Source organism: Camelus bactrianus, chromosome 3, assembly GCF_048773025.1.
Source record: "Camelus bactrianus isolate YW-2024 breed Bactrian camel chromosome 3, ASM4877302v1, whole genome shotgun sequence".
In the NCBI taxonomy this organism is placed as follows: domain Eukaryota; kingdom Metazoa; phylum Chordata; class Mammalia; order Artiodactyla; family Camelidae; genus Camelus; species Camelus bactrianus.
Window position 1 is genome coordinate 100,002,280 of NC_133541.1, and position 26,599 is coordinate 100,028,878.

At 46.3% G+C, this 26,599-nt stretch overlaps 5 protein-coding genes across 8 annotated transcripts; 3 read left to right on the forward strand and 2 right to left on the reverse strand.

Annotated features, from left to right (window-relative positions):
* Nucleotides 1-2,384: 2,384 nt before the first annotated feature.
* On the reverse strand, nt 2,385-3,878 carry CD14 (CD14 molecule). The gene is made up of 2 exons (XM_010971752.3): nt 3,705-3,878; nt 2,385-3,616 (listed from the first exon to the last, which is right to left on the reverse strand). Exons 1-2 carry the CDS (start codon nt 3,705-3,707, stop codon nt 2,501-2,503), a joined length of 1,119 nt encoding a protein of 372 aa, XP_010970054.1. The 5' UTR covers nt 3,708-3,878; the 3' UTR covers nt 2,385-2,500.
* Nucleotides 3,879-7,598: 3,720 nt separating this feature from the next.
* Nucleotides 7,599-13,270, forward strand: TMCO6 (transmembrane and coiled-coil domains 6). 4 transcript variants are annotated; one of them, XR_006720674.2, is made up of 12 exons: nt 7,599-7,793; nt 7,927-8,036; nt 9,303-9,418; nt 9,526-9,709; nt 9,954-10,058; nt 10,235-10,320; nt 10,554-10,670; nt 11,344-11,467; nt 11,570-11,756; nt 11,900-11,994; nt 12,432-12,571; nt 12,814-13,270. XR_006720674.2 is itself a non-coding variant. In XM_045507950.2 (12 exons), the coding sequence occupies exons 1-12, from the start codon at nt 7,709-7,711 to the stop codon at nt 12,925-12,927; spliced, it is 1,491 nt and encodes a 496-aa protein (XP_045363906.2). In that variant the 5' UTR covers nt 7,599-7,708; the 3' UTR covers nt 12,928-13,270. The 4 variants fall into 4 exon arrangements, 3 of the variants coding, with proteins under 3 accessions (XP_045363906.2, XP_045363907.2, XP_010970052.3); XM_045507950.2 differs by having other exon boundaries at nt 12,404-12,571; XM_010971750.3 differs by having other exon boundaries at nt 7,600-7,793; nt 11,344-11,455; nt 12,404-12,571.
* On the forward strand, nt 10,677-11,337 carry LOC105082205 (large ribosomal subunit protein eL34-like). Its single transcript, XM_045507952.2, has one exon. The coding sequence runs from the start codon at nt 10,890-10,892 to the stop codon at nt 11,235-11,237; it is 348 nt and encodes a 115-aa protein (XP_045363908.1). The 5' UTR covers nt 10,677-10,889; the 3' UTR covers nt 11,238-11,337.
* A 67-nt stretch (nt 13,271-13,337) lies between the features above and the next one.
* On the reverse strand, nt 13,338-15,382 carry NDUFA2 (NADH:ubiquinone oxidoreductase subunit A2). Its single transcript, XM_010971749.3, has 3 exons — nt 15,218-15,382; nt 14,985-15,091; nt 13,338-13,541 (listed from the first exon to the last, which is right to left on the reverse strand). Exons 1-3 carry the CDS (start codon nt 15,316-15,318, stop codon nt 13,450-13,452), a joined length of 300 nt encoding a protein of 99 aa, XP_010970051.1. The 5' UTR covers nt 15,319-15,382; the 3' UTR covers nt 13,338-13,449.
* A 98-nt stretch (nt 15,383-15,480) lies between these two features.
* On the forward strand, nt 15,481-26,487 carry IK (IK cytokine). The gene is made up of 20 exons (XM_074360795.1): nt 15,481-15,633; nt 16,194-16,260; nt 17,757-17,849; nt 18,311-18,370; nt 19,193-19,360; nt 19,540-19,654; nt 20,117-20,187; nt 20,290-20,336; nt 21,394-21,557; nt 22,431-22,539; nt 22,879-22,918; nt 23,079-23,298; nt 23,548-23,566; nt 24,035-24,112; nt 24,401-24,482; nt 24,729-24,786; nt 25,602-25,690; nt 25,894-26,002; nt 26,176-26,210; nt 26,293-26,487. Exons 1-20 carry the CDS (start codon nt 15,618-15,620, stop codon nt 26,318-26,320), a joined length of 1,668 nt encoding a protein of 555 aa, XP_074216896.1. The 5' UTR covers nt 15,481-15,617; the 3' UTR covers nt 26,321-26,487.
* Nucleotides 26,488-26,599: the final 112 nt, after the last annotated feature.

Below are 26,599 nucleotides of genomic sequence, written 5' to 3' on the forward strand. Positions count from 1 at the left end.
GACCAGAAAGGAGAGCCTTCATGCCCTGAGACCCTAGCAGAGCCCAAGAGTAAGAAGAAAGATTCCTTTTTCACTGGCAAAGACCAGCCAGTAAAAAGCCACAGACTCTGTTTATTATACCCTCCCAACTTCCTTTTTCTCTGTGTAAAAACATCCTTCTTCCTTTGCAGTACAGGAACTTGTGTGTGGTTCACTGTGGTTGCAGACCTTGAACTGCAACTGTCTGCCAATCCCAAAGATACTTATCTTTGCAGGACAAATATCAAGCAGTCTATTTGTTTCAGGTCAGAAATTTCTCTATATGAACAATAAACAATCTGGAAAGGAAATTAAGAAAAACAATTCCATTTACAACAGCATTGAAAAGAATAAAATACTTAGGAATTAACCAAAGAGATGAAAGACTTGTATAATGGAAACCACAAAACATTGCTGAAAGAATTGAAGAAGACACAAATAAATGGAAAATCATCCCATGTTCATGGGTTAGAAGACTTAATATTGTTAGGATAGCAACACTCCCCTGAGAAATCTACAGATTTAATGAAATCCCTATCAAAATCCAATGGCATTTTTTGTAGAAAGAAAAGTCCATCCTAAGATTCATATGGAATCTTAAGGGACCCCCAATAGCCAAAACAAATCTTGAAAATAAAAAGAATAAAGTTGGAGATCTCACACTTTCTGATTTCGTAACTTATTACAAAGCTTTTGTAATCACAACAGTGTAGTACTGGCAAAAAGAGATTTATATTAACCAATGGAATTGAATAGAGTCCAGAAATAAAACCTCACGTATATGGTCAAATGATTTTTGACAAAGGTACCAGTACCATTCAATGTCTTTTCAAACAATGGCATCTGGGAAACTGTCTATCCACATGCAAAAATGTGGGAGGTGGAGATATTGAATGATATTTTCCGAACTGATAAAGAACTTTGAGACTGAAAAATGAAGCGAACAACTCCAAGCAAGCAATCTTGAAGTTTATTGCGGGTACTTACTTACAGCCGCATTACTTACATAATCACAGCTGCACTCTGCAAAGGGGTACCCGGGATTTAAATGCGCCAAAGCTAAAAATAGAATTTGACTACCAAGTAAGAAGCACATCTGCGTTCAAGGGAACCGGGGCTTTTTCCTCCATGGGGCTCTCATGATCATTAACCAACTGTGTCAGCAAAAGGCATTTTTCCAGTTTTCACAACAGATGAAGGCAAGAGTAAAAGTTGATAGGAAAGCCATCTGGCTTGGTCTCACTCTTTGCAACTGGACTAAAGCTCCTGCAGAAAGAGGAGGGTGCAGGACTGCAGGCCTAAGGTAGAGCTGACAAAATGGAGTCAGTGTGGTTCAGCCACACAGATTGACAGTTTATTTAGCTGTCCCTATGATTCTTTGAATCTGTGGTCTGATGGCCTTTGTAACTCTCCCATCAATGTTCATTTGCATTCCCCATTCCTATCTGTGTGGTTCTGGACACTGGAGGGAGGCAGTCTGGAGGGCTGTGTTTACCTGCCTCCTCCCACTCCTCTTGAGGTCCCCCTTGAGGCAGATATCTCCACCTCTGATAAATGTGGCTGCCTCCCTGATGCAATGAAGAAGGGACCCTTGGAAGGAACAGTGCCTCTTGGCTGATGTCCTGGGTCTCTGAGACAAGAGACAATGTGGTTCAGAGGACATACATTGTTAATTGTCCTGTGAAGGGTCCAAGGAGCTGTGAAGGGTCTAAGATATTATCTTTTTGCAAATCAGAGAGCCAGCCTGAAACAATTTTATTCACATATACTAACTTAATCATAAGATCCCTGGTTCAGAGACAGACTGTTAAATGACAGAGTCTTGCATCAGTTCCCCATCCTCAAATTCCCCATTAGATGATACAGTGAAAGTCAGCGTAGCTGTATGTGCAGAGGGACTTTACACTACAGGAGAGGAATCCTGAAATTATAAAACTCAGAGTTTATGTAGAACAAGTGGCATAGTTGTGTCTCCTCCCTAGGGGACGGGGGAAAGAAAGAATAAGCAAGTGGCTCTGGGTTTTATTACCTTGGGAAAGGAGCAGCTGGCTCTTAGAAAGTGCACTGGAGAGGAGACATTCTGTATCATCCTAGGAATGTTTATGATTCAGACATCTTAACAAAGGTGCCAGTAATCTGCTTAGAAAGACCCCACTGAACAGAAACCCTTGGTTCTCCCACGCAGGCCTAGACAGGCAACATTTCCCTGCCCCTTCTGCCTCTGCAGTTCTTTTCTAAGTTAGGGCAGGTATGGTTTCTAGGGAGTTAGTCTGAAGAAAGTTTAAGTGTAATGGAGTTCCTATACAGCAATGTGCCCAGCACATAGCAGACACCCAGTAAATACGTGTTGAGTGAATGACACGGACCATTGTTTAAGATTTTAATGAAGATGGGGGTAGAGGGTGGGTTGGTTGAGACGTCCTGACGAGGCTCCCCAGAAGCCAGGGCACTCTGAGGCCAATGGATTGTTCTCCCCTGGGCTTCAGGCATAGCCCCGGGCTCCTTGAAGCAGCGCCAGAGTTCCAGACACGCCCACGGTCAAGGCGGAACGCGCACAGGCTGGGACCACCCCAGAGGGCATCGGGTCTTCTTGGTGCTTGAGGGCTCCAGGGTCCAGTAAGGGATTCCCATCCAGTGTCAGGTTACTCACCTCTGGCAGTTCGTCTGGCCGTGGCGCTCTGTTCAGCCTGTTGCAGCTGAGATCAAGCACGCTGAGTTTGGGCGGCAGTCCTTTAGGCACTTGCTCCAGCCCAGCGAACGACAAATTGAGAGAGTTCAGTGTGCGGGGCCAGACACACCGGGGATCGTCCGAGGCGGCGGCGCGCAGCGAGTTGTGACTGAGATCCAGACGGTGTAGTTGCACACCCGCCGCCGCCAGCGCTGCGCACACTCCGCTGGGCGTCTCCATCCCCGCGTTGCGTAGCGCCAGATCCTGGAGGGCCGGGAACTTGTGAGGACAGAGGGCCGTAGTCAGCCCGCGCTCGCTCAGTCCAGGATTGTCAGACAGGTCTAGGGTGGTAAGGGTCGGGAAGGTGCGGAGCTGTGCGCAAGAGAAAGCAAGCGGATGTGTTTGCGCAATGTTCAGTACCCTGAGGCCCGGCTTGAGCCACTGCTGCAGTTTGCTGAGCCACGCACCTCCTGTTGCCCAGGACACGTTATGGATTCTGAGGGTAGAGAGTGCTGGCCCAGGGTCTTTCACAGGCGGCGGCGGCAGCAGGCTGGTTACCTCCAGGTCCTCCAGCGTCAGTTCCTTTAGGCGTGAATACCCGAGCACATGCAGGACGGCGACCAGAAGCTGAGAGGGAACCTGTGCAGCGCCCACCGTGAGCCGCCGCAATCGCAGAGCCCTGACCATGTCAACATACTGCTTCGGGTCGGAGTTGGCTTTCTTTAGAAACTGTTCCAGGCTGCGGCCACCTCCACGAATCTCCACCTCGACGGCAACCATACACTGCAAGGCACTGGACCAGTCAGGCTCCGGATCCGTGAAGTTGCAGACGCAGCGGAAATCTTCATCGTCCAGTTGGCAGGGTTCCAGTTCGTCCGCAGACACGCGCAGCAGTGGCAGCAGCAGCAGCAGTAGGTAGGGCACAGGCGCCTAGGAAGACGGGGGAGGTTAAGGAGGCCCCTGCTGCCCCTGAGGTTTCCCGAGTAGACCCTATTCGGCCCCAAGAACATACACTTACCATGGTCGATGTGTCCTCAGAGCCTCTGGGTCTCCAGCTGGCTGGCTGGCTCTCGGAAGGGCTGTAACTTCTTTCCTGTCTGGCGACACTCGCCGGCTTCCAGTCTCCACAAACGTCCTAAATCTTTGGCAACCTCGAAGAGTTTATGTAACCCTGAGATGTCACTTTGTTCCCTCCTCTTTGAACCCTGTCACTCTCCACTTCTCTTCCTCCCAACCACCCCATTCCGTACCATTCCGGGAAATTTTGCAATGAAGCATGTTGCCAGGAGAGGGGCCATAAGAGGAAGGATCTTGCAAGTCGTCTAGGGCCCTCTGTGGCAGGCTTCGCCCTGATGACTCAGGCGCCCCCAGACTTGTCTGGGTTGGAGAAAGGATCCCCACTGCCTCAGGCTGGGACTCTCACCTCCCCTGCCTATATCCCTGACTCAACTGGTAGTTTCCTTGACTTTTCCCTAGACTTGGTGGTTACTATTGCCCTCCTGTCACCCAAGTCCTCTGATATTTAACTGGATATTTTGTGGAAGAGATTACAAACTTCATCTATTGACTTGAAGGGCTAGAATTAGGTTTAATAGAAGGAAGTTCTGAAGAACAACTCCCCACTCACAACCCCCCTTTTTAACTGACAGCTGGCAGTTCTTAAAATTTGTTTATTAAGAAAGTAACAGTTTTTTAAAAATTGAAGTATAGTTGATGTACAATATTACATAAATTACAGATATACAATATAGTGATTTACAACTTTAAAGTAATAGCTTTCTTAAAAGTAGAGGTGTTTAACAGAGACACGTTGGCTAAGTCACTACCTCTCTTAGAGCTTCCACTTCCCCATCCCGAAATTGAGAAACAAGATGTTTCTGATATAATTTTCTCGCTTGGACCTAGCTCCCTGCCCCCCACCCAGCACAAATCGTACGTCCTAGGAAGGAAAGTCTGGACCTATGTTGAATGAGGATTAACTAGTAGCTCACCTGTTTTGTCAAGGGAAAAAAGGAGGTGTCCTAAGAGGGTGGGAAAATGTTACTGAAGCAGGTTTGCTTGTCCAATGTGCAGTAACCCAAATGCTGAGAAGCTAAAGTTTGCAGCAGAGAAAGAGTTTATTCACAAGACATCCAAATGAGGACCAGGGAGAACAAATCTCAGATCTGCCTCCCTGAAGGCGAGGGGCTTCGGATATTTATGAGTGAAGGATATAGGGTGGTTGGAGGTGCAGGGGAAGGTGACCGGAGACAGGAAAAAGATGAGGAAATAAATCATTGCTCACTCAGGTGTGTCTGAGTTACATGCTTCTTATGGTTCACATTTTTGGAAAATGGTGGCATTAGCATGGGGAGAGTTTTGGCCCTCTGACCTCACACAGGGCCAGTTGGAGGGTGGTGATTCCAACCAGTCTTAATCAGCTGGAATGTGAACTGGACAAGAACTGACTCTAAGTTCCTGAAAATCAACTTAAACAGCCATTACTATAGCAACCCATATTTCAGAGGGGGGCAGTTACTCACTGGGGGGCAGTTAAAGGAGTCTTGTGACATATTGTCTAAGCTACATGAGGGTATGTAAATTTGCAGGAACAATTAAGGTGAGCTTGATTGGTGAAGTCAGGTTACATAGTATTATTTATTAAGCAAGTTACACTTCGAGGGATCTAATTGATGACTGCCCTCAGTTTCAGAAAAGCTATGCCTTTATTTATTTATTTATTTATTTATTTATTGGTCTTTTTTTCCCTCCCTTTTAATACCTGAATGTTAAATTTCAAAATCACACTTTTTTTTTTTTTCAGAAAGGCTATGCTTTTAAAACAGCCCTCATAAGTCTGAACTTCTGTATTTCTAGGTAAAGGGCTACATCAAAAATTTTTGAATTCTTACTTTCCTATTTTCCAGAAGCAGCTTCACATCTGCCCCCAGTCCAAACAATGAGGCTTCATCAGACCACACTGCCCTCTGTGTATCCTGTTGGTCATGCTCTTATACCCTAAGCCATGCTTAAAGGCCAGACCAGGTCACTGGGACATCCCTGAGGACCAAGATATGAGTATAGCTCAGTGTTAAATACACTAACTCTGCAGTTAGACAACCAGAGTTGGAATCCCAGCTCGACCACTGAGGTTGCAACAGTAGCCCTTTATTATTTTCTTCATCAGAGTCTCTGCATTCAGAAGACTCAGGCCACTAAAGCCTGGCTCCTCAGCAAATTCCATCACCTTAGGGAAGACACTCTGGATGAGGGGTCCAAGCTAAAGGGTCAACAATGGTTTTGCAAAGATTTGGACTCACACCTTGATTCAAAAAATATCTATCATTTATCTATAAAAGTGCCAGGGCTGCTGCAAGCCCTGGGGTGCAGACATAACCATCATATACTCCCTCAAGCACTCTAGTAGGTGATGGAGGCAAACACGGACCCAGAACTACAGTCCACAGTGAAGAGGAATCTTACAGAGGAGAAAACAAGGACTTGTGGGAGCTCTAGAGAAAGGAACAGCTAGCCCCAGCTAGGACATGGGGCTGTTTCTTACAGGGTTAACAGTGTTGCCAGGCAGATAAGTTCCAAACAAGCAAACAAACAAACAAACAAAACAGTTTGGACAGCTGTAACTGAGCAGACACTCAAACAGAGCATAGATTTTTCCTGGGGACTTATCTTCCCCACCAGGAGAAAGATACAGATGTTAAAAGCCAGCCTGCCCCATGAAGAAGGGTACAAGACCCAGATCCTATCCCCAGCCAGAGTATGGTGCATAGCAGGTGCTCAGTAATCAGCTGTCCAGAGGTTGGATATGTGCTGGACCTGGAGAGAAGAGGTGATGACAGGATGATGATCTCCATTCTAAAAATTAGAGGTCTCAGTAAAAATTCTTAAGTGCTACCAGGGTTCTACTCTCTTGGAGCTGTGAAGGGGGTTTGGGAGGAGACAATGTCAAACAATTACACTATAACAATGACAGCTGTGAAAAGGGTTATGAAGAAGTGTATGGTGATATACACTCTCATAATTAGGTGCACTGGTCCAGTAGTTCTGAGCAGGGAGGGGACACTGGAGTTGAGATTTTGAGCATGGTGTTAAGAGAAGGATGCTGGTTGTAGTGAGGGTGGGATTGCAGAGACAAGGCTCTAGGCAGTGGAACAGCTTGTGCAAAAGCCTAGAAGAGGAAAAGAGCAGGGCTTGTTTAGGGAACAAAGATCTCAGGAGAGATGAGAAAGGTGAGATTGGAGACGTTAGCAGGTATTAGACCATGCAGGGCTTAGTTAGCCATAATTTGGATTTTGAGGGTAAGGAACACGGTTTTTAATTCACTAGTGTTTCCCCATACGCAGTAGATCAGTGGTGCTTAAAATTTGATGAAAGAATTACTTTGTCCTAAAAATAATGCGATTCACTTTTATGCAGAACAGTGACATTGTTGCCTAATTTTTCTCACCCGTCTAATGGGGATAATTGTCATAGCGAACATTCAGTAAGGTTATGCGCGTCCAGCGTTTAGCTCTTCATAGCCGTGTTATGGGTGAAACGGCTTCCATACCTTCCTAGAACTCGGGGTAGTTTTGAATGTTTGTTTAGGAAGTGTTAGGGGTAGGGACGTTATGTTTGCTGGAAGGTGGCGCTAGTTTCCGGGGCCGTCGGGGTCGAGGTTGAGTTACTCTCGTAGATTTGAAGCAGAGAAACCAAAGTGCGGCTGCTCAGAATTCTCTTGGCTTTCCGCCTAGGTCCCACCCTACCTCTAGCCTTCGCACCGCCCCTCCCGCCCTCGCCCTGCCAGTCCTCTGTTCTCGCTCCTCCTCTCTCCTCCTCTGCCCGCCCCACCCTCCCTTCGCCCCGCCCCGCCTCAGCCGGTGGCCGCGCCCCCTCGTCCCGCCCCGCCTTCACTTCACTTCGTGCTCCGCCGGCTGGCACCGCCCCTTCCGCCTTGCGCTGCGGCTGCGCGGGCGGTACAGTCTTTCAGGCCTCTGTTCCCCTTTGCCGGTTCTCATCTTGGTGCAAATTTCCTCCAGCTCCACCATGTGGAGCCGACGGCAGCGCCGCCTCAGGCCGTTGAGCTGCGGGGTGGAGGAGCTACGGTGCCGCCGGCGGGAGCGAGAGGCAGGTGTGGGCGGGCGGGGGAGCACGGGAGAATGGGGGATGGCAGTAGGAGACGAGGTGAGGAAGCCCCCTGGGTCAGAGACGAGTTCTGGGTCCTGGGTGCCCCTCCCACGCTCAGCCGGCTCCTTTGCCCCTAGCACTGCGGAAGGCGCGGAGAGAGCAGCAGCTGGTCAGCAAGAGGCTGCTGAGAGACGAAGACCCGGAGAAAGCTGAAGGATATGTGGCTGTGATCCTTGGAGAAGCCGAGGTTAGGGGGCAGGGTGCGTGGTGAGGTCAACGCCATCTGGCGGCAGATTCCTTCTCGAGTACTTGAGTTATGACGCCAGACCTGAACGCGGTCCCTTCAACACCTCCATCTATCTAGTGGGCCAAGCCTGAAACCGGGAATTCATCCGAGATAACTCGTGTCCCTCATCCAACATCATCATCCAGTCCGAGATGGTTTTTGGGTGTTTTGTTTGTTTGTTTTTACCTCCTAAAGAGCTGTGGAGTCTTTACGTGCCCTTGCCAATGCAATTGCCACCATCCTCTTCTCTGCATACTGAAAGCAGGGCTTTGCATTTTCGGCAACTAAAGTGGGTCTGCAGAATATTAATCATACTAATTGTTTGCTTGTTTTTATAGTTTCTTCAGCTGGACTTTAAATCCACAATAACCTGAACCTTATTTGTCATCATTGAAAACCCAGATGCCTGTACAGCATCTGGCATAGACTCATTTATGGAAAAAGTGAATGAAATAATTTTTTTTTAGTTCATTTATTCATTCAGCAAGCCTTGGGCATCCTCCGTGTTTATATTATCTATTTACATATGTAGTTTGCAAAGCACTTACACCTAGGTTATACCATTTATTCATGTGTGCTTACTTTATGGCACAACGCCTATGCTGGGTACTGAGATACATAAAGATAAAAAGAGAATCCTTTTCTATGAAGTGTTTACAGCCCAGTGAAGAGACAGATATGCTCCCACCTGTCATGATGGAAACATGAGGTACAATAGAAACCCCTGAGTCTGCCAAAGGAAGCCAGAAAGGGCTAACATCCCAGAGGGATGGAGGACCTGGAGAGGGTATACTGCGCCGAAAAAATAGATTGTACAAAATTTGAAAGCGTTAAAAAACAAGTCCTGTTGTGGTTGGTGTTGTTGCATTGTAGGTTGCATGGGGAGAATGGCTGGAGGGGTAGGTTATGCCAGGTTGAGAGGTTTAAATGTTATCCTTAAAATAAGCCAGTAAGAAGTCAGGGTAGATGTTATTCTTATTTTTCAGGTGAGAAACTGAGGTGTAGGTCCCCTGTAGAGTAAGTGGCAAGGCTGGTATTAAACCGCGTTCTGAGTACCTCTTCTGTCCACTACTGTAAAGTTGGTACATAGCTATATTAGCGTGAATGACAAGTTCTAGGGATTGTGCCATATTGGAGGGCACACGGGAAGTGGGCAGAGCAGGATTCATGCCTTGCTTTCTGGCAACTGTGTGTTACCACCTCTCTTCTTCCTGTCCTGGGTCGTAGATCCAGCAGTTCCTTCGGTTAGCCCAGCGGGGGACAGAGGAAAAGGAGAGAGAGAAGGCTCTGGTCAGCCTTCGTCGAGGCTTGCAGCACCCTGAGACGCAGCAGGCCTTCATCAGGTCAGTGTGGGTGGTATGAGTGGGTGGCTGGGGCTCTGAGGGATGGATGGGAGCATGGAGGAGAATGGGCCACAGGCTGAGCAGGGCTCTGGTGCTCACTTGTGTAGGCTGGAGGGCAGCATTCGGACCCTGGTCGGGCTCTTGACCAGCAACCAGGCCCTGCTGCAGCTGGAGGCGGCTCGCTGCCTTCATGAGCTCTCTCATTCTGAGCAGTCTACAGTGGCTGAGGCCTGCCTGCCGGCTACTTCCTATCTTCTCACCTACCTCTCCGGTCACAGCTCAGATTTTATAGTAAGCTCTATCCCTTCCTTCCTTATTCTTGGTTTGGATTTAAAAATTTGCTGTGGGTCCAGTTTGAGCTGGCAGCTAGAGAAAAGAAGAAAACCTGTTTCCCCTGATGCCACAGGCATACGTACACCCATCATCTCCCATTCCTCTGTACCCAGATCCCTAGGGATAGGGATGCTCCATCCACCCCACCCCTACCCCAGCCTGAGACAGGCCAAGCCCAGTGATTTTCTCATCCGGCTCTCAGGAGCTCTGTCTGTATACACTGGGTAACCTGATCGTGGAGAGTGAGGCTGTGAGAAGGCAGCTCCTGCCACAGGGCATTGTTCCAGCTTTGGCTGCCTGCATCCAGGTAAGTGTCCATTTCCTTTCCTCCTCCCTGGGCAACCCTCCCGTCATGTCTCTCTACATGCACTGCCTGCTTTGGTTAGGCACCTCCAGCCTCTGCCCTGTGCTAAGAGGTTTAAAGTCTCAGGAAATCTTACGGCCTGGGTTCCAGAGTCAAATCCCTTCTCTGTCTGCTTCTAGTCCCCCCATCTGACTGTGCTGGAAGCCCTTGGATACGCCTTGTCCCAGCTTCTGCAGGCTAAGGAAGCTCCAGAGAAGATCATCCCGTAAGTAAAATTGGGTCTTCACATGTGCAGGCAGGTGTGACCTACTTGTTAGTGTAGCCCCTGGATGCCTGGTAGAGTTTTGTTTCCACGGCTGTTGCACATTTTAGCTCCGTGTGCCTGACTGGGAGGAGCTTTGGGTTTGGACACTTTGCCACCTGCTGTTAGGGTTTGGGAAGAGTGGCTGGCATCTTGCCTTCTGTGGTTCCTACTCATATCTCTGCTTCTACTGGCAGCTCTGTCCTGGGCTCCCCTCTCCCCCAGCACATGCTGCAACTGTTGCAACCTGGCCCAAAGCTGAACCTTGGGGTTGCTGTGGAGTTTGCCTGGTGCCTTCACTACATAATCTGCAGGTAACACAGGCCAGTTGAAGAAAGTGCCATAGGCCTCCCCTGGAGTTTCCTTCCATGACACTCAGGTTTTTGAACTTTGGTTTCTGGAATTGTAGTGGTGGGTTTTCTTCCTTCTGTGGTCCTCTCTTCTTGAAGCCCTGGAAACCCGCAGACCTAGGCCATTTGTTGATTTAAAGGTAGGATTGGCTCTTCCGGGGACCATATCTAGAGGCATTCAGAATGGTCCAGTGTTTGACATACTATCATAGGCTTTCCTACAGTACAGCCTCTAACAAAGCTAGGCTGTCCCAAACTTCTGGTAATAGAATTGTTTACCTTTATACCAAGAAAGTTGGGAAAGCACCAAAATTCACATGCGGCGTGTGCCCAGGCCGACTTCGAGGAGTTCGTGATGTGAGACCTCAAGGTCTTATGAGACTGTCTAAAACAAAAAAGCATGTCAGCCGGGCTTATGATGGTTCCCTGTGTGCTAAACGTGTCTGTGACAGGATCAAGTGTGCTTTCCTTATTGAGGAGCAGAAAATCATCGTGAAAGTATTGAAAGCACAAGCACAGAGTCAAAGCTAAATAAAAAATGAAGCTTTTTTGAGTGATAAAAAAATGAAACAGCAAAAAAATAAAAAAATAAAGGTAGGATTGACTGAGTAGTGACTACTGGCTTCCTATTGCCCAGCCAGGTCAATAATGCCCTGCTCATCACCCATGGGGCTCTGTCCACTCTGGGGCTGCTGCTGTTGGACTTGGCTGGGGCTGTCCAGAGAACTGAGGATGCAGGACTGGAGCTGGTAGGTGAAGAGGTCAGGTCAAGATCTGGGCAATGTCTCTTCTTACTCTGCTCCTGCTTCCATGCGCAGGTTGCCCCTTGCTCCTTACACCTGACCCCCAACTCCTCTTTGCAGCTGGCATGCCCTGTGCTTCGGTGTCTAAGCAACTTGCTAACAGAGGCAGCAGTGGAGGCCGTGGGAGAGCAAATGCAGCTCCGAGATGAGCGTGTTGTGGCAGCCTTATTTATCCTTCTGCAGTTCTTCCTCCAGAAACAGCCCAGCCTGCTTCCTGAGGGCCTCTGGCTTCTTAATAACCTCACTGGTAAGCACTGTAATCTGCCTAGGCCTGGACCGTTAGATGCTGGGAATACTTCCTCATGGCCTGGGCTGGGGTGGGTAGCACTGGAACTGAGGTGGTTTCAGGCCCCAGTTAGAGGAACTTCACCCTGACATTTTCCTTTCCAGCAAACAGTCCTAGTTTCTGCACCTCCTTGCTCTCCCTGGATCTGATTGAGCCCCTCTTGCAGTTGTTGTCAGTATCTAATGTGGTGAGCGTATTGGTAGGTATTAAGGTCACTTGGGTCCAAGATCGGGTGGCCTGAGTATAAACAGTGGGAGCAGACCTAAGCCTCCAGATGTATCCTTAGCTGAGAGCTGGCAGGTGGTGTGGTGTGGATGGCTTCTGGGCCAGACCATCAGTCATAGACCAGATGGTCTAGGTGTGTGTCCCTAAACCGTGGTGTACTAGTAACTAACCTTGGGCAAGTCAACTAACCATCTCAAGTGTCAGTTTCCTTATTTATAATTGGGAATGGTAATCCTACCTGGGGGTGGCTGAGGTAGGATTTACAGAATATGCATATAAAGTGGTTGGCATAGTGCTTGGGCACATGGTCAGTACTCCATAGAAGCTATTGTTACAATCTTTGGCTTTCCTCTGTGGGGATGTGTACATGTATCTGTCTGCAGGTGCTCACAGTTGTGTGCAACATTGCAGAGAAAGGTCCTGCTTATTGTCAGCGTCTCTGGCCAGGGCCCCTGCTCCCCTCCTTGCTGGACACATTGGCCTTCTCTGACACTGAAGTAGTAGGCCAGAGTTTGGAGCTGCTGCAATTGCTGTTCCTCTATCAGCCAGGGGTGAGTTTCTGGCCTTGGTCCCCAGTCCCCCTGTTCTGAAGCCTCTAGTCTCACCCTGGCCCCTTTCTTTCTAGTCTTAACTTTAGTCACTTCTCTGGGCCAGCTAGCCTAGGCTAGAACTTCTGTATTCTTGTTGGGAATGTGCTATCTTCCAAGAAGAGGTGGGCTAACCTGTAAGGCTGTGGGAGTTGAGTATTAGGGCTCAGGGACGCTGTGTTGAATCCTTTTTTCCCCACTCTTAGGCTGTTCAGGCCTTCTTGCAGCAATCAGGGCTGCAGGCCCTACAGAGGCATGAGGAGGTGGCACAGCTCCAGGATCGTGTGCGTGCTCTCCAGCAGACAGCTCAGCATGGGTGACTTGGCTTCTCCGTGTCACATACTCCACTCTTTAACTACCACCCCACCAACTTCCTGGCCCACAGAGCCCCTTTTGAGGGTTTAGAACCATAATGATGTGTCATGCTCTCTGCTCCCACATTTGAGCCTAAGCCTTGTCTAAGGGATCCCAGCTCCTCCTCCTTATCACCCAGCATTGTCCAGACAGGAGGGCCAAGAGGGAACTCAGTGGCCTACTTAATCTCGGTCCTTGGAATCTCCTCTTTTCTTGTTCTTTCTTTCCCCAGCCTTTTAAAAAATTCTTTTTGTTTCAGCAGCTGATGGCTTTTGATGGGACAGAATAAAGTTTTATTTTTATATTCAACTGCTTTGCCTCAGTTGGTTGTACAGTAAGGGGTAGAAGGTGGAATGAGGAACAAAACATCCTGAGAGCATTTTCAGCCCAAGCTTTATAAAGAACAGAAGAACACATTTGTCCACATTGTACCCAGTCCAGCAGAGCCCAGGCTGTAGGGCTGTTGCTCTTACTCCTCAGCAGAAGCTTCAAGCTTTGCCACTTAGCACATTCTCCAGGGCTCTGGTTACCTGATCCGCACTGAAGTTGTTCAAAGAGACATTCTTCTCTTGGCCAAATGCTGAGGAGAGAAGGAGGTACTTAAATATCTGCTTTGCACTATTGGGGCTACCAAATATAATAAAAGGTCTTTGTCTCCAACTTACAGTCTTGTTATGCCTAGAATTTATCCAATGGGTCTCAAATGCACCTAAGAAGCTAATGTCCAGCTAGAATTTGGGCTGATTCTGGGTGGTCACAATGGGAAGCAAAGTGTTTCACGGAAGTTTTATGGGGCATGATAGACATTTATTAACTATTGTGAGCAGTGCATTGCACGGGTCTAGCCTTTCTGTAGTCCCCATTCAATGGCTCCCATAGTCCACCTAGTATAATAAAGTTATTTTGTCCACCTCCTTTTCTAGTCTACTGGTTTTTGGAAGGAGAGACTTTTTTCCTCCTCCAGACAATTTTTAGTGCATGGCATACTGTAGTTGTCCACTGTTGAAACTGATCTGCCTTGGGTATGATTCCCCGCCTGCCCCTAGATATTTCTAGGGTAAGGTGTAGTTAAAAGCTGTGATTAAAATACTTTTATCGGGGGAGGGTATAGCTCAGTGGTAGAGTGCCTTCCTAGCATGCAGGAGGTCCTGGGTTCAATCCCCACTACTTCCATTAAATAAACAAACCTAATCACCCCCCCAAATAAATTAAAAACATTATAAAGTAAGTATAAATATTTATCGCATGCCCCCATATATCAGGAAACATGGTAATAGTTTTAAGACTGTGGTAAAATGAAACAGGGATAAGGGGAAACGTTACATAACTGGCCAGGGAATGCCTTTTTGAGGAGGTGATATGTAAGTTCAGACCTGAAAAATAACCTGAATTGTAACAAAGAGCCAGCCACATAAGCCTGGCAGAAGTGAATTCTAGGAAGGGGGAACAAATGTAATGGTTCAACCCTGTTATACATTCTAGCTGCATAACCTTCGGTATGTTTCACAGAATTGTTGATTCAGCTTTCTGATCTCTACAATGAGAAAAACGAATCCACCTTGCATATAATTAATGAAGATTAAATGAGATTTCGGCAGGAAAAAACTCAGCACAAAGCCTAGTAAGTGCTCAACACAGGCCATTATTTTAGGTTTTTACTACTGAGATTTTTAACTCTCTACCTGGACTGGCACTGACCACACAGAACCTGGAAGGACCTATATTGATGGGAATTGACCAGCATCTCTCCTCCCCTATCTGAAGCCTGTTCTGAATTAACAAAAAAGACAGTTCCTCGTCCCTATGCAGGACCGGGCCCGCCTCCACATAGATGTGACTTAGGACACAAAGCATCCTATAATTTTGTGAAAGTATATTTCCTTATCTGCAACAAGGTCAAAGCAAGGTTGAAGTTCGAGTTCCAGTCCCCCTAAAGGTTTCTGCGTGACCTTGGGCGGCCTTTTCTCTTCTTGAACCCTTGTTCCCTCACCGGGGTCCCAGGTTCCCGGTGTCCCGCGCTCACCGTAGCGGGCCCAGAGCTTGGGCTGCACATCGGAGCACTCGCGGATTAGGATGGGCAGGTCGGGGTTCGCCTTCTTCAGCTCCACATAGCGTTTCTCGATGAAGTCCCTGCGGAGCCGGAGAGAGCACCGCGTGTGCGGTGTGGGCGCGGGCCTCCCCAAACACCAGGGAGGACGAGGTCGTGACCCCGGTGCCCCTAAGCCCGCCCGCCTGCCTCACCTTGCGGCACCTCACCTGACACCCTGGCTGCCGGGCGAGCGCTGGCATAAGTGGATGCGAATCTCACGCAGGCCCAGTTTGGCCGCGATCCCCCGACTTGCTGCGGCCGCCGCCATCTCTGCAACTACCCAATCATCCGCCCTAGACCTTCCGGCCCAGTGATCTTGTCAGGTCAATCGCGGACGCTTCAGTCCCGCGATAGGTTGGCTTACGTAGGGGGCGGGGCCAATCTTAGCCAATGCCATAAAAGCAGTGCAGGGTTCGCAGTTCCCCTCGTTCTCGGGTTTCTCCGCCTACGGCGGGTGCGAAAGGCACTGTGGGTGGAGTCCTGAGGTGCATTGTGGGGAAGCGCCTGTGGTTGCAGTGTTGTTGTGGCATCCTCGGTCGTTGTCGGCGTTAAAACACCGCGGACGAAATGCCGGAGCGAGATAGTAAGGCTTGGATCATTTGCCCTTTCTTCCCCGAGGGACTCGGGACACTTGGCGCGTTATTTTGGCCTCAGAGTTTAAGCTGGGTGTGTGTGTGTATGTGAGGCTGGAGGGGGGCCGGGAGAGTGACGCTTGGAGCATGGCGAGTCCGTTGGGCCCCTAGCGAGGCCAGCAGCTCCAGACTGTCCCTAAACCTTGTCTTTGCCCCAAACCACGACAGAAGAGTTTTATCTGTGAACAAACCTCAACCTCCATCACTTAATTTGGGGTTACGCCAATTTATCTTTCCGGTAGTATCTTAGATGTTATTTTCAGGAAGTCTTCGCTGATCCTCTAGAGCTGTTACGGGGCCCCCTACTCTGGGCTCCCGCAGCTCCTTGTATTTTCCTACTTAAGCCCTTGTTACGTTGTATTGTCACTGTCGCTGTTCTTGCCTTTCTTCCTAACTAGATTGTGAGCAACTTGACAGGAAAATACATTGGTATTTTTACACTATATCCCCATCTTTTGCACAGGACCTGACAAAAGAAATTGATTAAATTAATGTCAATTCTTTTTCTTAGGTGAGCCGTTCTCCAACCCTTTGGCCCCAGATGGCCACGATGTGGATGATCCTCACTCCTTCCACCAGTGAGTGTTTTGATGTAGAACCATGGGGATGAGCTGGGTATTAAGTGGTGGTGGTGGTGATGGTGAAAGAATTCTGAATGTCTTGTTAGCAAGGACAGTAAAAAAAAAAACAAAAAAAAAACATACCACTTGCCCCTTTATCTCTGTGAACTTTAACTGGATCAGGCCAACTGCATAGGAGTATTAAAGGGGAAATTATGGCAGGGAGAATGCTAGTTTTTAAAATTGATGTTTAAAAAATAAAGTTGATGTTTAATTGCATATTATATAGGAATTAATTATTGTCGACAATTAAAGCATCAGGATAAGGTTAATGTTGTCTTTGATAACATCCCCAATTCCAGTCCCTTTCTTGGAGGTAACCAGTGTTACCTTTTTAACTTGTATCTTTTCTTCCTACTCTTTTTAAATGCATTTATATTCATACATGCATATCCGAGTAAAATATATCATTGCTTGGTGAATTAAAATATTAAAATTAAGTGGTGTTATATTGTATATATATCATTTTGCCACCTGCTTTTTTCACCTTCTCAGTATCTTGGACGTTATTTTCATGGCAGTGACAAGGACTCCCCTCTTGACCAAACTCTAGTCAGTCTTCTCCAAGTCTTCTATTTTGACCAGGCCTGCTGAACCCAGTTTTAGCAAAGAATCCTGCCACAGTATCGAGAATCCCATCAATCAATCAAGGAGATCCAACAACTCCTCTTGATATCTAATCATATTCCTCTTCCACCCAACCCTTGATGTCCATCCAAGTAATTTTCTACAAATTCCCAATTGTCCCTGTTGTATTCAGAGTTAAGTTTCAGTCCCTCTCCCTTTTTGCAATAGTTTTGGTTCCTATTATAGTAGTCTTGAATAAAGTCTTCCTTGGGGAAACCTAGCAGGATTCTTTGCTAAAACTGGGCTCAGCAAGTCAATGAAAAGGCCTAATCAGAAGGGGGCTCAAAGAAAGCTTACTAAAGTTTGGTCAAAGAGTGAGACCTTGTCACTGTACCAGTTAAAATGACCTCTTATACTGTCAGTGCTTTCTTCCCCACATTTGGGAAACACTTTCACAGTTTATTTAGTCTCCAGTTAATGGATGTTTAGGTGATTTCCAAGTTTTCATTAGTTTCAAAACTGTAATTCAATCTCTTTCACAGGCCTTCTTATACATGTGCCAGTAATTGGCCAGGTTATATATAGATGGAGTTGCTGGGTCATAGGATATTGCACATTTAAATTTTAAGATAGATAATGACCACTCTCCAAATTGTCCAAACTGATTTATATTCCCATCAGCGATATATGAGAGTATCCACTTCCCAAGTTGTCACTTGTTCTTCATTTAGCAAACTTTTTAATAGTTAACACTCTGATGCATTAAAAGTGGCATATCTTTGTTTTAATTTACATTTCCCTGATTTCTAGTAATGTGAACCATATTTTTTACATACTCCTTTCCCAGTTCTTATTGGTTACTAATTTTTAAAATTCTTGCCTTCTAGATCGAAACTCACCAATGAAGACTTCAGGAAACTTCTCATGACCCCAAGGGCTGCACCCACCTCTGCACCACCCTCTAAGTCACGTCACCATGAGTAAGTTCTGAGGTGATCCAATCTTGTCTTCCATCTCCTTCCTACAGAAAATCTACTGAACTCGATGTCTTAGGAACTAGAAAGCTAGTTCTTTTTTAAAGTCTATGATTCTGATTCTCTTCCTCTGGAGACTGAATCTGTTCCATGGAGCACTTGTACTAGAGTTGCTTCTTTTGCTTAAATGGGTAGATATCTGGGTCCATTCCAGCCTGGCAGACTCAGATTCTAGGACACATATTTGGGGGTATATAATTTTAATAGTCCTTCAGTTGCTTGTGATGCTTTCTAAAGGTTCATAACTGGTTGCCTAGAAGGATGTACATGGATCTCAGCCTGACTGAAACTGGTCAGCTGTTGCTTTGGTCAGTTTTCTAGGCCTTTCTTCAATCCTCAGGGCCACTACTTGGGGTTTCTGGGGCTGTGGCAATATTTTGCCATCAGTGAATTTTTTTCTTTTCTAGGATGCCAAGGGAGTACAATGAGGATGAAGATCCAGCTGCACGAAGGAGAAAAAAGAAAAGGTGAAGGAAGGATGGAGGAGTATTGGGTTTTAAGGTGTATAGTATTGGGGGAGAGAGGTGGGGGCCAGTTATGAGGCTAGAGACAGGTTTTCCTTTCTTGTCCTGAGGTTCTCTGCTTTCTCAGTGGAGTGGAATGATATTTAGAATGGCAGTTTAGGGCTTTGGAATTAGCCTGTGGTGTTTTAATCTCATCTTTCACAGTTTCTGGGCATCTTGCTTAACCTCTCTAATCCTCAATATTCTTATGGGTAGAATCAAGATAGTGATAATAACTTTTATCACATTGTCATGAGGATCCTGTGATAGTCCATGTAAACACTTAGTACCAGTATCTGGCATATAGTAACTCCCCAACAAATCTTGGCTGCCATCATCATTATTGTCATCGCTATTACTTGTATGATAGTAAGCTTCCTAGACCTGGTACTTTGCTTTTCCTCTCTTCTTGGGGAGATCTGACAAGGAGTGATTTATTTTCAGTTGAAATTTGGAAGGTGATAAAAATTCAGATGACTTCCTGGTTGCTGTCTGAAAGTCTCATACCTGTAGAGATTCAGTCATGTAGAGCTGGGTGGCATTAAGGGATTCTGAAGGGACAGATGGAGTGTCCTGAGGTGACATCAGAATAGTATATCTGTGAGCTAGAAGATGGCTGCGGTTCTGATTTTGGGGACTATCAGGAGGTGGTCAGAAGTTCTATTAGGACGTATATGAGCATTCACCATTGAGAACTGGATGAAGGTATAGGGAAACAGGAACAGTTCTGCTGAGCTTGGGATAGCAGCTGGTAAGCCTTACACATTTGCCTTTCACTGGTCACAGTTATTATGCCAAGCTTCGCCAACAAGAGATTGAGAGAGAGAGAGAACTAGCAGAGAAGTACCGGGACCGTGCCAAGGAACGGCGGGATGGCGTGAACAAAGATTATGAGGAAACTGAGCTGATCAGCACCACAGCTAACTACAGGGCTGTGGGCCCCACTGCTGAGGCGTGAGTATTGAGCGGGTCAGGGTGTGGTTCCCTCAGCATTGTAGAATCATACAGTGGCAATGTGAATTCTTCCTCACATTTTCCCTGCTTTGGAAAGCCATTTCCCCATGCCAAGCCATTTCAGGAGGCGCTTGCCACCTACAAAGGACTGTCCTAATGTGGCCTCTTTCATTATACAGGGATAAATCAGCTGCAGAGAAGAGAAGACAGTTGATCCAGGAGTCCAAATTCTTGGGTGGTGACATGGAACACACCCACTTGGTGAAAGGCTTGGATTTTGCTCTACTCCAAAAGGTGAGCCTTGGTTGGTGGGTGGAGAGTAATGCTAGAGCGCTGCATGTTCTTGTATGGGCCTTTCGGGGTGAGGAGGGAGACTACTGTTAGTTGAGATCATCTAAAAGGACTAACGGTGGCCCTGCTGTAGGACTAGTTGCATCCTTCAAGTCTCAGCCTCAGTTTTATCTTCTTGGGAAAAAACCTTCTCTGATCACCCAGGTATGGTTAAGTCTCCCCACTCCTTACGTCCCACTTCCTGCATCCTTGCACAGCTCTTCTGTATCACTTACACCAGGTGTCACACTTTGTTGTTTAGTTGTTTACTTTGTCTGTCTCTCCTGCTATAAGCTCCATTAGGGCAAGGACTATATTGTCCTGTTTAGTACTGATTCTTAGTTCCTGGTATAGTGTGGTATAATGGTATTCAGTAAAAATACGGAAAATGAATAGGTGTCTAAGCCCTACTTGCTTTCCTCTTAGGTACGAGCTGAGATTGCCAGTAAAGAGAAAGAGGAGGAAGAACTGATGGAAAAGCCCCAGAAAGAAACCAAGTAAGTAAACATCACATCAGGGAGAGCTTGAGAGTTTAGAAAGGTGGGGCCTAAAGTAGGAACACATTAAGCAAAAATGTTTTTTTTTTTTTTTTTTTTCAGGAAAGATGAGGATCCGGAAAATAAAATTGAATTTAAAACACGTTTAGGTAAGTACAGGATTTCTACACTAGTGGCTGTGCATTCCAGGTGAATTGGAGGGAATTTAGTGCTCTGGGCAGGATCTGCTCCCCTTTCACCTCAGCCTACTTTTTTCCCTCTCTTTTTTTGCCCCCACACCCGCTAGTTCCCACAAAATCCTCTAATACAACTCAGATGTGGACTTAGTTATTTTATATGTATTACTGATGTCTCCTCAGTTAGGTTGGAAGCTCTTTTGAGATCTGGGCTGATCCTTTAAGGGAGGTAGCATGGTTGGTGATTAAAAGCTCAGAACTCAGAAGCCTGCATTTGAATCCCATGGTGAAATCATACTAAGCCTGTGATTTTGGGTGCAACTGGCTTAACTTCTCAGCTCCTGTTTGTCTGCTTGCAAAAATGGGGTCAACATTCACCTCATAGAATTATTGGGATGAAGAGAAATAATGTGTGTAATGTGCCTGTCACACTGAGCATGTAGTAGAGCTATTTTTTCCATCATCATGACTATTACCTTACATGTCATCCTTCTTCCCAGGGCCTAATACAATGCTAGGCACATAGTGCCCTTGAGAAAACAGTGTAGGAAGGGTGGATGAGAGCTTAGCCATCGGAGTTAAACTGCCAGGGTCCCATTCTTTATTCTGTCATTTAGTAGCTGTAGGACTTATGGTGGTCATTATGACTTAAGTGGTAGTAAATCACAGCTCTCAGCCTTAGTATTCTTTTAAAAAAATTTTTTTTGGGGGTGAGGGAATTAGATTGATTGATTGATTGATTGATTGATTGATTTTTTAAGAGGTACTAGGGATTGAACCTAGGACCTTGTGTATTCTAAGAACTCCCTCTACCACTGAACTATACCCTGTCCCTGCCTTAGCCTTAGTATTCTTATCAGTTAAAAGGAGATAATAATGCCTACCTCACCAGGTTGTTGTGAAGATTCAATTGAGCAAGGCGTGCATAGCACTTGGCGTGGTGGCTGGCACAAAGTAAGCACTTAGTAAATGGCAGCTGTTATTGTAAAAGGTTCTCATTGGCTCCTGGCTGCTCTTTCTTTCTTTGTAGGCAGAAATGTTTACCGCATGCTCTTCAAGAGCAAAGCATATGAGCGGAATGAGCTGTTTCTTCCGGGCCGCATGGCCTATGTGGTAGACCTGGATGATGAGTATGCTGACACGGACATCCCCACTACTCTTATTCGTAGCAAAGCTGATTGCCCCACCATGGAGGTGAGTGGAGTCCCGAGAGCCTGCCACGTGAGCCCCTAACCTGGGAATCAGTCTCGATTCTGCCCTAAGCCTCATCTACCACATTTAACCCATCACCAAGTCCTATCTACCTTTTAACCTCCTATGTCTCAGTTGAATCCATTTGCTTTTCTCTGTCTCCACCAATAACACAAAACATTATAGTGTAAGCCATCATGTCTTGCTGGAACTATTAAAAGAGGCCCCTAATTAGGCTACCTCACGTCCACCCTGGTTCCTTTCCAATATCCTATTTATTTTTATTATTGAGATGTAATTCATATACCATACAATTCACCTCTTTAAAGTGTATAATTCAGTGGCTTTTAATATATTCATAGACTTGTACAACCATCATCACAGGCAATTTTAAATCATTTTTAATCACCTCCCAAAAAACCTGGTACTCTTTAGCCATTACCACTCCCCCATCTTTCCATCCCCTCTTCCATTATGATTTTTACATATTACCAGAATGATCATTTCACAGTGTGAATTTTTGTCTGATCACATTTAGAAGCTTGCAGTGCTTTCTTATTGTTAAGATAAAGAGCAAAATCTTTATTATGGCCTGTGAGGCCATGTAACTCCTGGCCTTTCCAGCCTCTTTTTTACCATGCATCCCTGTTTGTTCTGCAATCATCCTGGCTTTCTTGAATGTACTAGATTCACTTTTGACCCAGGCCTTTGCATGCTGTTTCATCTGTCTTGAATGTCCTTCCACAACTCTTCCTTTCCCTGTCTTCACCTAGTTAATTCTAACTCATCCTTCAATTTGTTAAGTAAATGAATGAATGAATAAATGAAGAGATTCCTGCTCAGTGGGATAACATTCTTGCTTCTTGGGGTTTTCAGGCTCAGACCACACTGACCACAAATGACATTGTTATCAGCAAGCTCACCCAGATCCTTTCTTACCTGAGGCAGGGTACCCGCAACAAGAAGCTCAAAAAGAAGGATAAAGGTAACTTGGAGGGTTAGGGAGAGAAGCATTTGAGGATGGAACCAAGGTCTCCAGGTCTCCTTCTGTCTCCAGAATATTGGGATGTTCTTGGGGACCAGAGAAAAATGGGAGCAGTGGAGCACTGGCAAAGAGATGGTTACATCCAAGTTCTGTCTGCTTGATGCACCCGGGAAGCAGTGGTCAGCTTTGAGGCATGAGGAGGGAGAGTATGGGTAGCTTTTGTTGTCTTATTTTCTGAACAGAAGATGTTTAAAAGGGCATTGAGAGCTGGAGAGCGTGGTTAGGCTGAGTGGGAATTAGCTCAGGAGTGTTTTCCTCACTCCTCTCTTTACATTACAGGGAAAATGGAAGAGAAGAAGCCCCCCGAGGCTGACATGAAGTATGTATCCTAGCCCCTGCCCTCTGATCTGAGGAAGGAAGGGCTTCTGGGTTTCTTATTTTTGGCATTTAGGGGGCCCTTGGTGTAGGATTCTGGCGAAATGGCCAGGGGAAATGGATGTCTGTGTGACTTTGTCAGCTAGGGATCTCTGTTTTCCTAGTATATTTGAAGACATTGGGGATTATGTACCCTCCACAACCAAGACGCCTCGGGACAAGGAGCGGGAGAGATATCGGGAACGGGAGCGTGATCGGGAGAGAGACAGAGACCGAGACAGAGAGCGGGAACGAGAACGAGATCGAGAGCGGGAGCGGGATCGTGAGAGAGAGGAGGAGAAGAAGAGGCACAGCTATTTTGAGAAGCCAAAAGTGGACGACGAGGTGAGATGCAGTCCCGGGTACTAGGTGGTGAAACTGCCCATCTCTGCCTGCCCAGCCAGGTACAGGACCCCTCTGGTATATAGGTGCCTCCTGGCTCCATAGCAGCAACTGGGGGTCAACTAATCCAGAAAAGGAACCATCCTGAAACTGGGGGCAAGGGGTTGGGTAGGGAGTTGATTCAAACTTGGGGGCGAGATGAATGGGGATCCCTCACGGTCACACTCACTTTAGCTTCTGTTTTCTTTCCAGCCGATGGATGTTGATAAAGGTGAGTTTCATCCAAAGCATCTTGCATTGGCTCTGGCAGTCTTGCTTTCGTCTGGGCTGAGAGTCTGACCCAGAGCACAGAGCTGCTAATGGTGAGAGGGTGAGACTGAGGGACTTTCTAGTTCTGGATTCTCAAAAGATCCATGTCTTGTCTTATGGAGTAGACAGAAGATGAGCCTGGAGCTCCATCTACCTTCCCAGGTAATGGCAGGGCATATTTGCTCTGTTAGATATAATCTTCCAGCTGTGGGGTTCTGAGGATGTGAGGCAGGTTGAGCAGACAATATTCTGGGCACACTACTGCGTCTCAACCAGAGTAGCTCATTTTTAGTTGGAATTTGATTAAAACTTGATTAGCTAAAGGGTTCTGTTGCTTAAAAAATTCTTAGAAACAGGTTGGAAGTGTGTTGTGGGGAAGGGGTTGTAAGTTCCTCATTTCAAAGTCTGAACAGAGTTCTTTTTCCTCCAGGACCCGGATCTGCCAAGGAGTTAATCAAGTCAATCAATGAAAAGTTTGCTGGATCTGCTGGCTGGGAAGGCACTGAATCATATCCTTTATTTCAGAATGTTCTTGTATTCTAGAGAACTCTTCTTTTTTTAATTCTAACTCCACCTGCCTCCCTGCTTCCCCACAATCTCCTCACCCCCATCTTCCTCTTTCTCTTTTGTGCTGAATTTTGACAAGGATGAAGTCATTACTTTCCCCTTTCTCAGAGGACCCATTTATGTTCACAGCCCTCTCCTTAGAGTTTTCATGTTGGGTCTTCTAGCCCTTCGCCCTTCCTGCTTGAAGTTTTTCTGCTGTTGGTAGAATTATTTGCCTTAACATAGCTTACACTGAAGAAGCCAGAGGACAAGAAGCAGCTGGGAGATTTCTTTGGCATGTCGAACAGCTATGCTGAGTGCTACCCAGCCACGTACGTAAGACTCTGTTAAAGAAGGGAGGCTGGGATGATTGGAGAACAAGTTGGGGGAATGGGGAGTGAGGTGGAAATTTGATTTGCTAGGACCCATGGGGACTTCTTGATATTCTGTTAGGCTCTACGAGGGATGTCTAGGAGGGATGGTTTTTCCTGGGCACATAGCCTCTTAGTGGATAGGCTTCCAAATGAAGCATAGGGGTCTGGGTCTGCACCATCTGTTTAACTATTGTTTCTCTTTAGGATGGATGACATGGCCGTGGACAGTGACGAGGAGGTGGATTATAGCAAAATGGACCAGGTATGGAGTTGGAAGGATGGGTTGGGGCAGTTATTGTTTAGTACATATCCCCTTCCCTACACCCAAAGAATCTGTTTCATTTCCTGGGCCTCAACTTTCTCCAGCTGCAGCCTTAAGAGCAGCAGCACAGTGGGGGTGGGGGTGGGGGGGCAGTCTTGGGGAACTTAACTGTTTTAAAGCATCTGTACAAAGTCAAATGAGATAGACCAAAAATATATTTCTTTTTATTTTCTGTAAAGTACCAGGCTTTGATTTCCATCTTAGGCAGTAAACAAGCCTTTAGTGCATATGTAGAAAGAGCAGAAGAAATTTCAGTTTTTAGAAAATAACTTGACTTTTATTCTAGCCAGGGTTGCATTTTCCTCTCAGTCTTAAAACAAACAAATAAACAAACAAAAAACCCACCAACAAACATTAACATCATTAATGGTCAAGAAATGTCATCCATTTTCCCCGTATTCTCTCTATACTGCATGATTTAATTCCATCTTAGATCCTTGCTTAACCATGGCTCTGCCATTAGTTTTGTGACCTTGCTAAAACTTAGTGCTTATGCCTGTTTCCTCATTAGGAAAATGGAAAGAAATATAGTTCTCAGTAGTTTTTGAGACAGTTAAATAAGATACATGTTTAGTGTTCAGAATAATACCTGGCACATAGTAAGTACATAGAAAACATTTATTATTGTTGATTAGGGTAGGATTTATGAATGATAAAACCTGGGATTATGGGAGAGACTGAATTTAATCAAGGGCTAAAATTCCATTTCCACTGACATCTCTTCCTCACCTGCCCCCCATTCTATCCTGTAACAGGGTAACAAGAAGGGCCCTTTAGGCCGTTGGGACTTTGATACCCAGGAGGAATACAGCGAGTATATGAACAACAAGGAGGCACTGCCCAAGTAAGTCTTGGTACTAAATACAGCCAGGAAGTGAGGAGAGGGATGGTGATAGGGGTGGACTAGCCCACACCAGGTTAGAGAGTATAATCTGGCTGAAACATTCCCAAATAGGTTCTCTGCTCACAGGGTCCTCTGGGAAGAGCTTGCTACTGGTATGCAACCTCTGATGTCTTCTTCCCTCAACTGCCCTTTTTCCCCCTCAGGGCTGCATTCCAGTATGGCATCAAGATGTCTGAAGGGCGGAAAACAAGGCGGTTCAAGGAGACCAATGACAAAGCAGAGCTTGATCGCCAGTGGAAAAAGATTAGTGCTGTGAGTGGGACTGGTTCTCCCTGGGAAGGCTTCAGCTGGGAGGAGACACTGGGCCACAGATTCAGGAACAGGCAGGGGGTTGGACAGCCATGGAAGTAGGAGAGGTCAGCCTTGGGTTTCAGGTGAGCTTAGATTGGCCGCATAAATATTGACTATAACTGTTGTTTTTGTAGATTATTGAGAAGAGGAAGAAGATGGAAGCCGATGGGTGAGCAGCATTATTCTTCCTCTGTGAGACTGACAGAAATTGTTTAGTGTTTTGCTTATGCTCATTTCTTCTTCCATTGCAGGGTTGAAGTGAAAAGACCAAAATACTAATCTTTGGTTCCAGCTCCAAGAATAATCTCCACAAAGATGTGCTCCTCACTGCTTGCTTTCTATAATTCCAGAAAAAAATTGCAAGGTTTTTTGTGTGTGTGTGTGTGTGAATGTATATAACATTTTATTGTATAATCTTTTGGTTCCATTAAAATTGATTAACCTGCTGTCTTGTCTTCTCTATGTTGAGGGCCCAGATGCACCAAGAGGGCTACTAATTCCACTGAATGTATAAAAATCATATGGAGGAAGTCAGGTCAGTCCTGTCCTGAGCTGTGG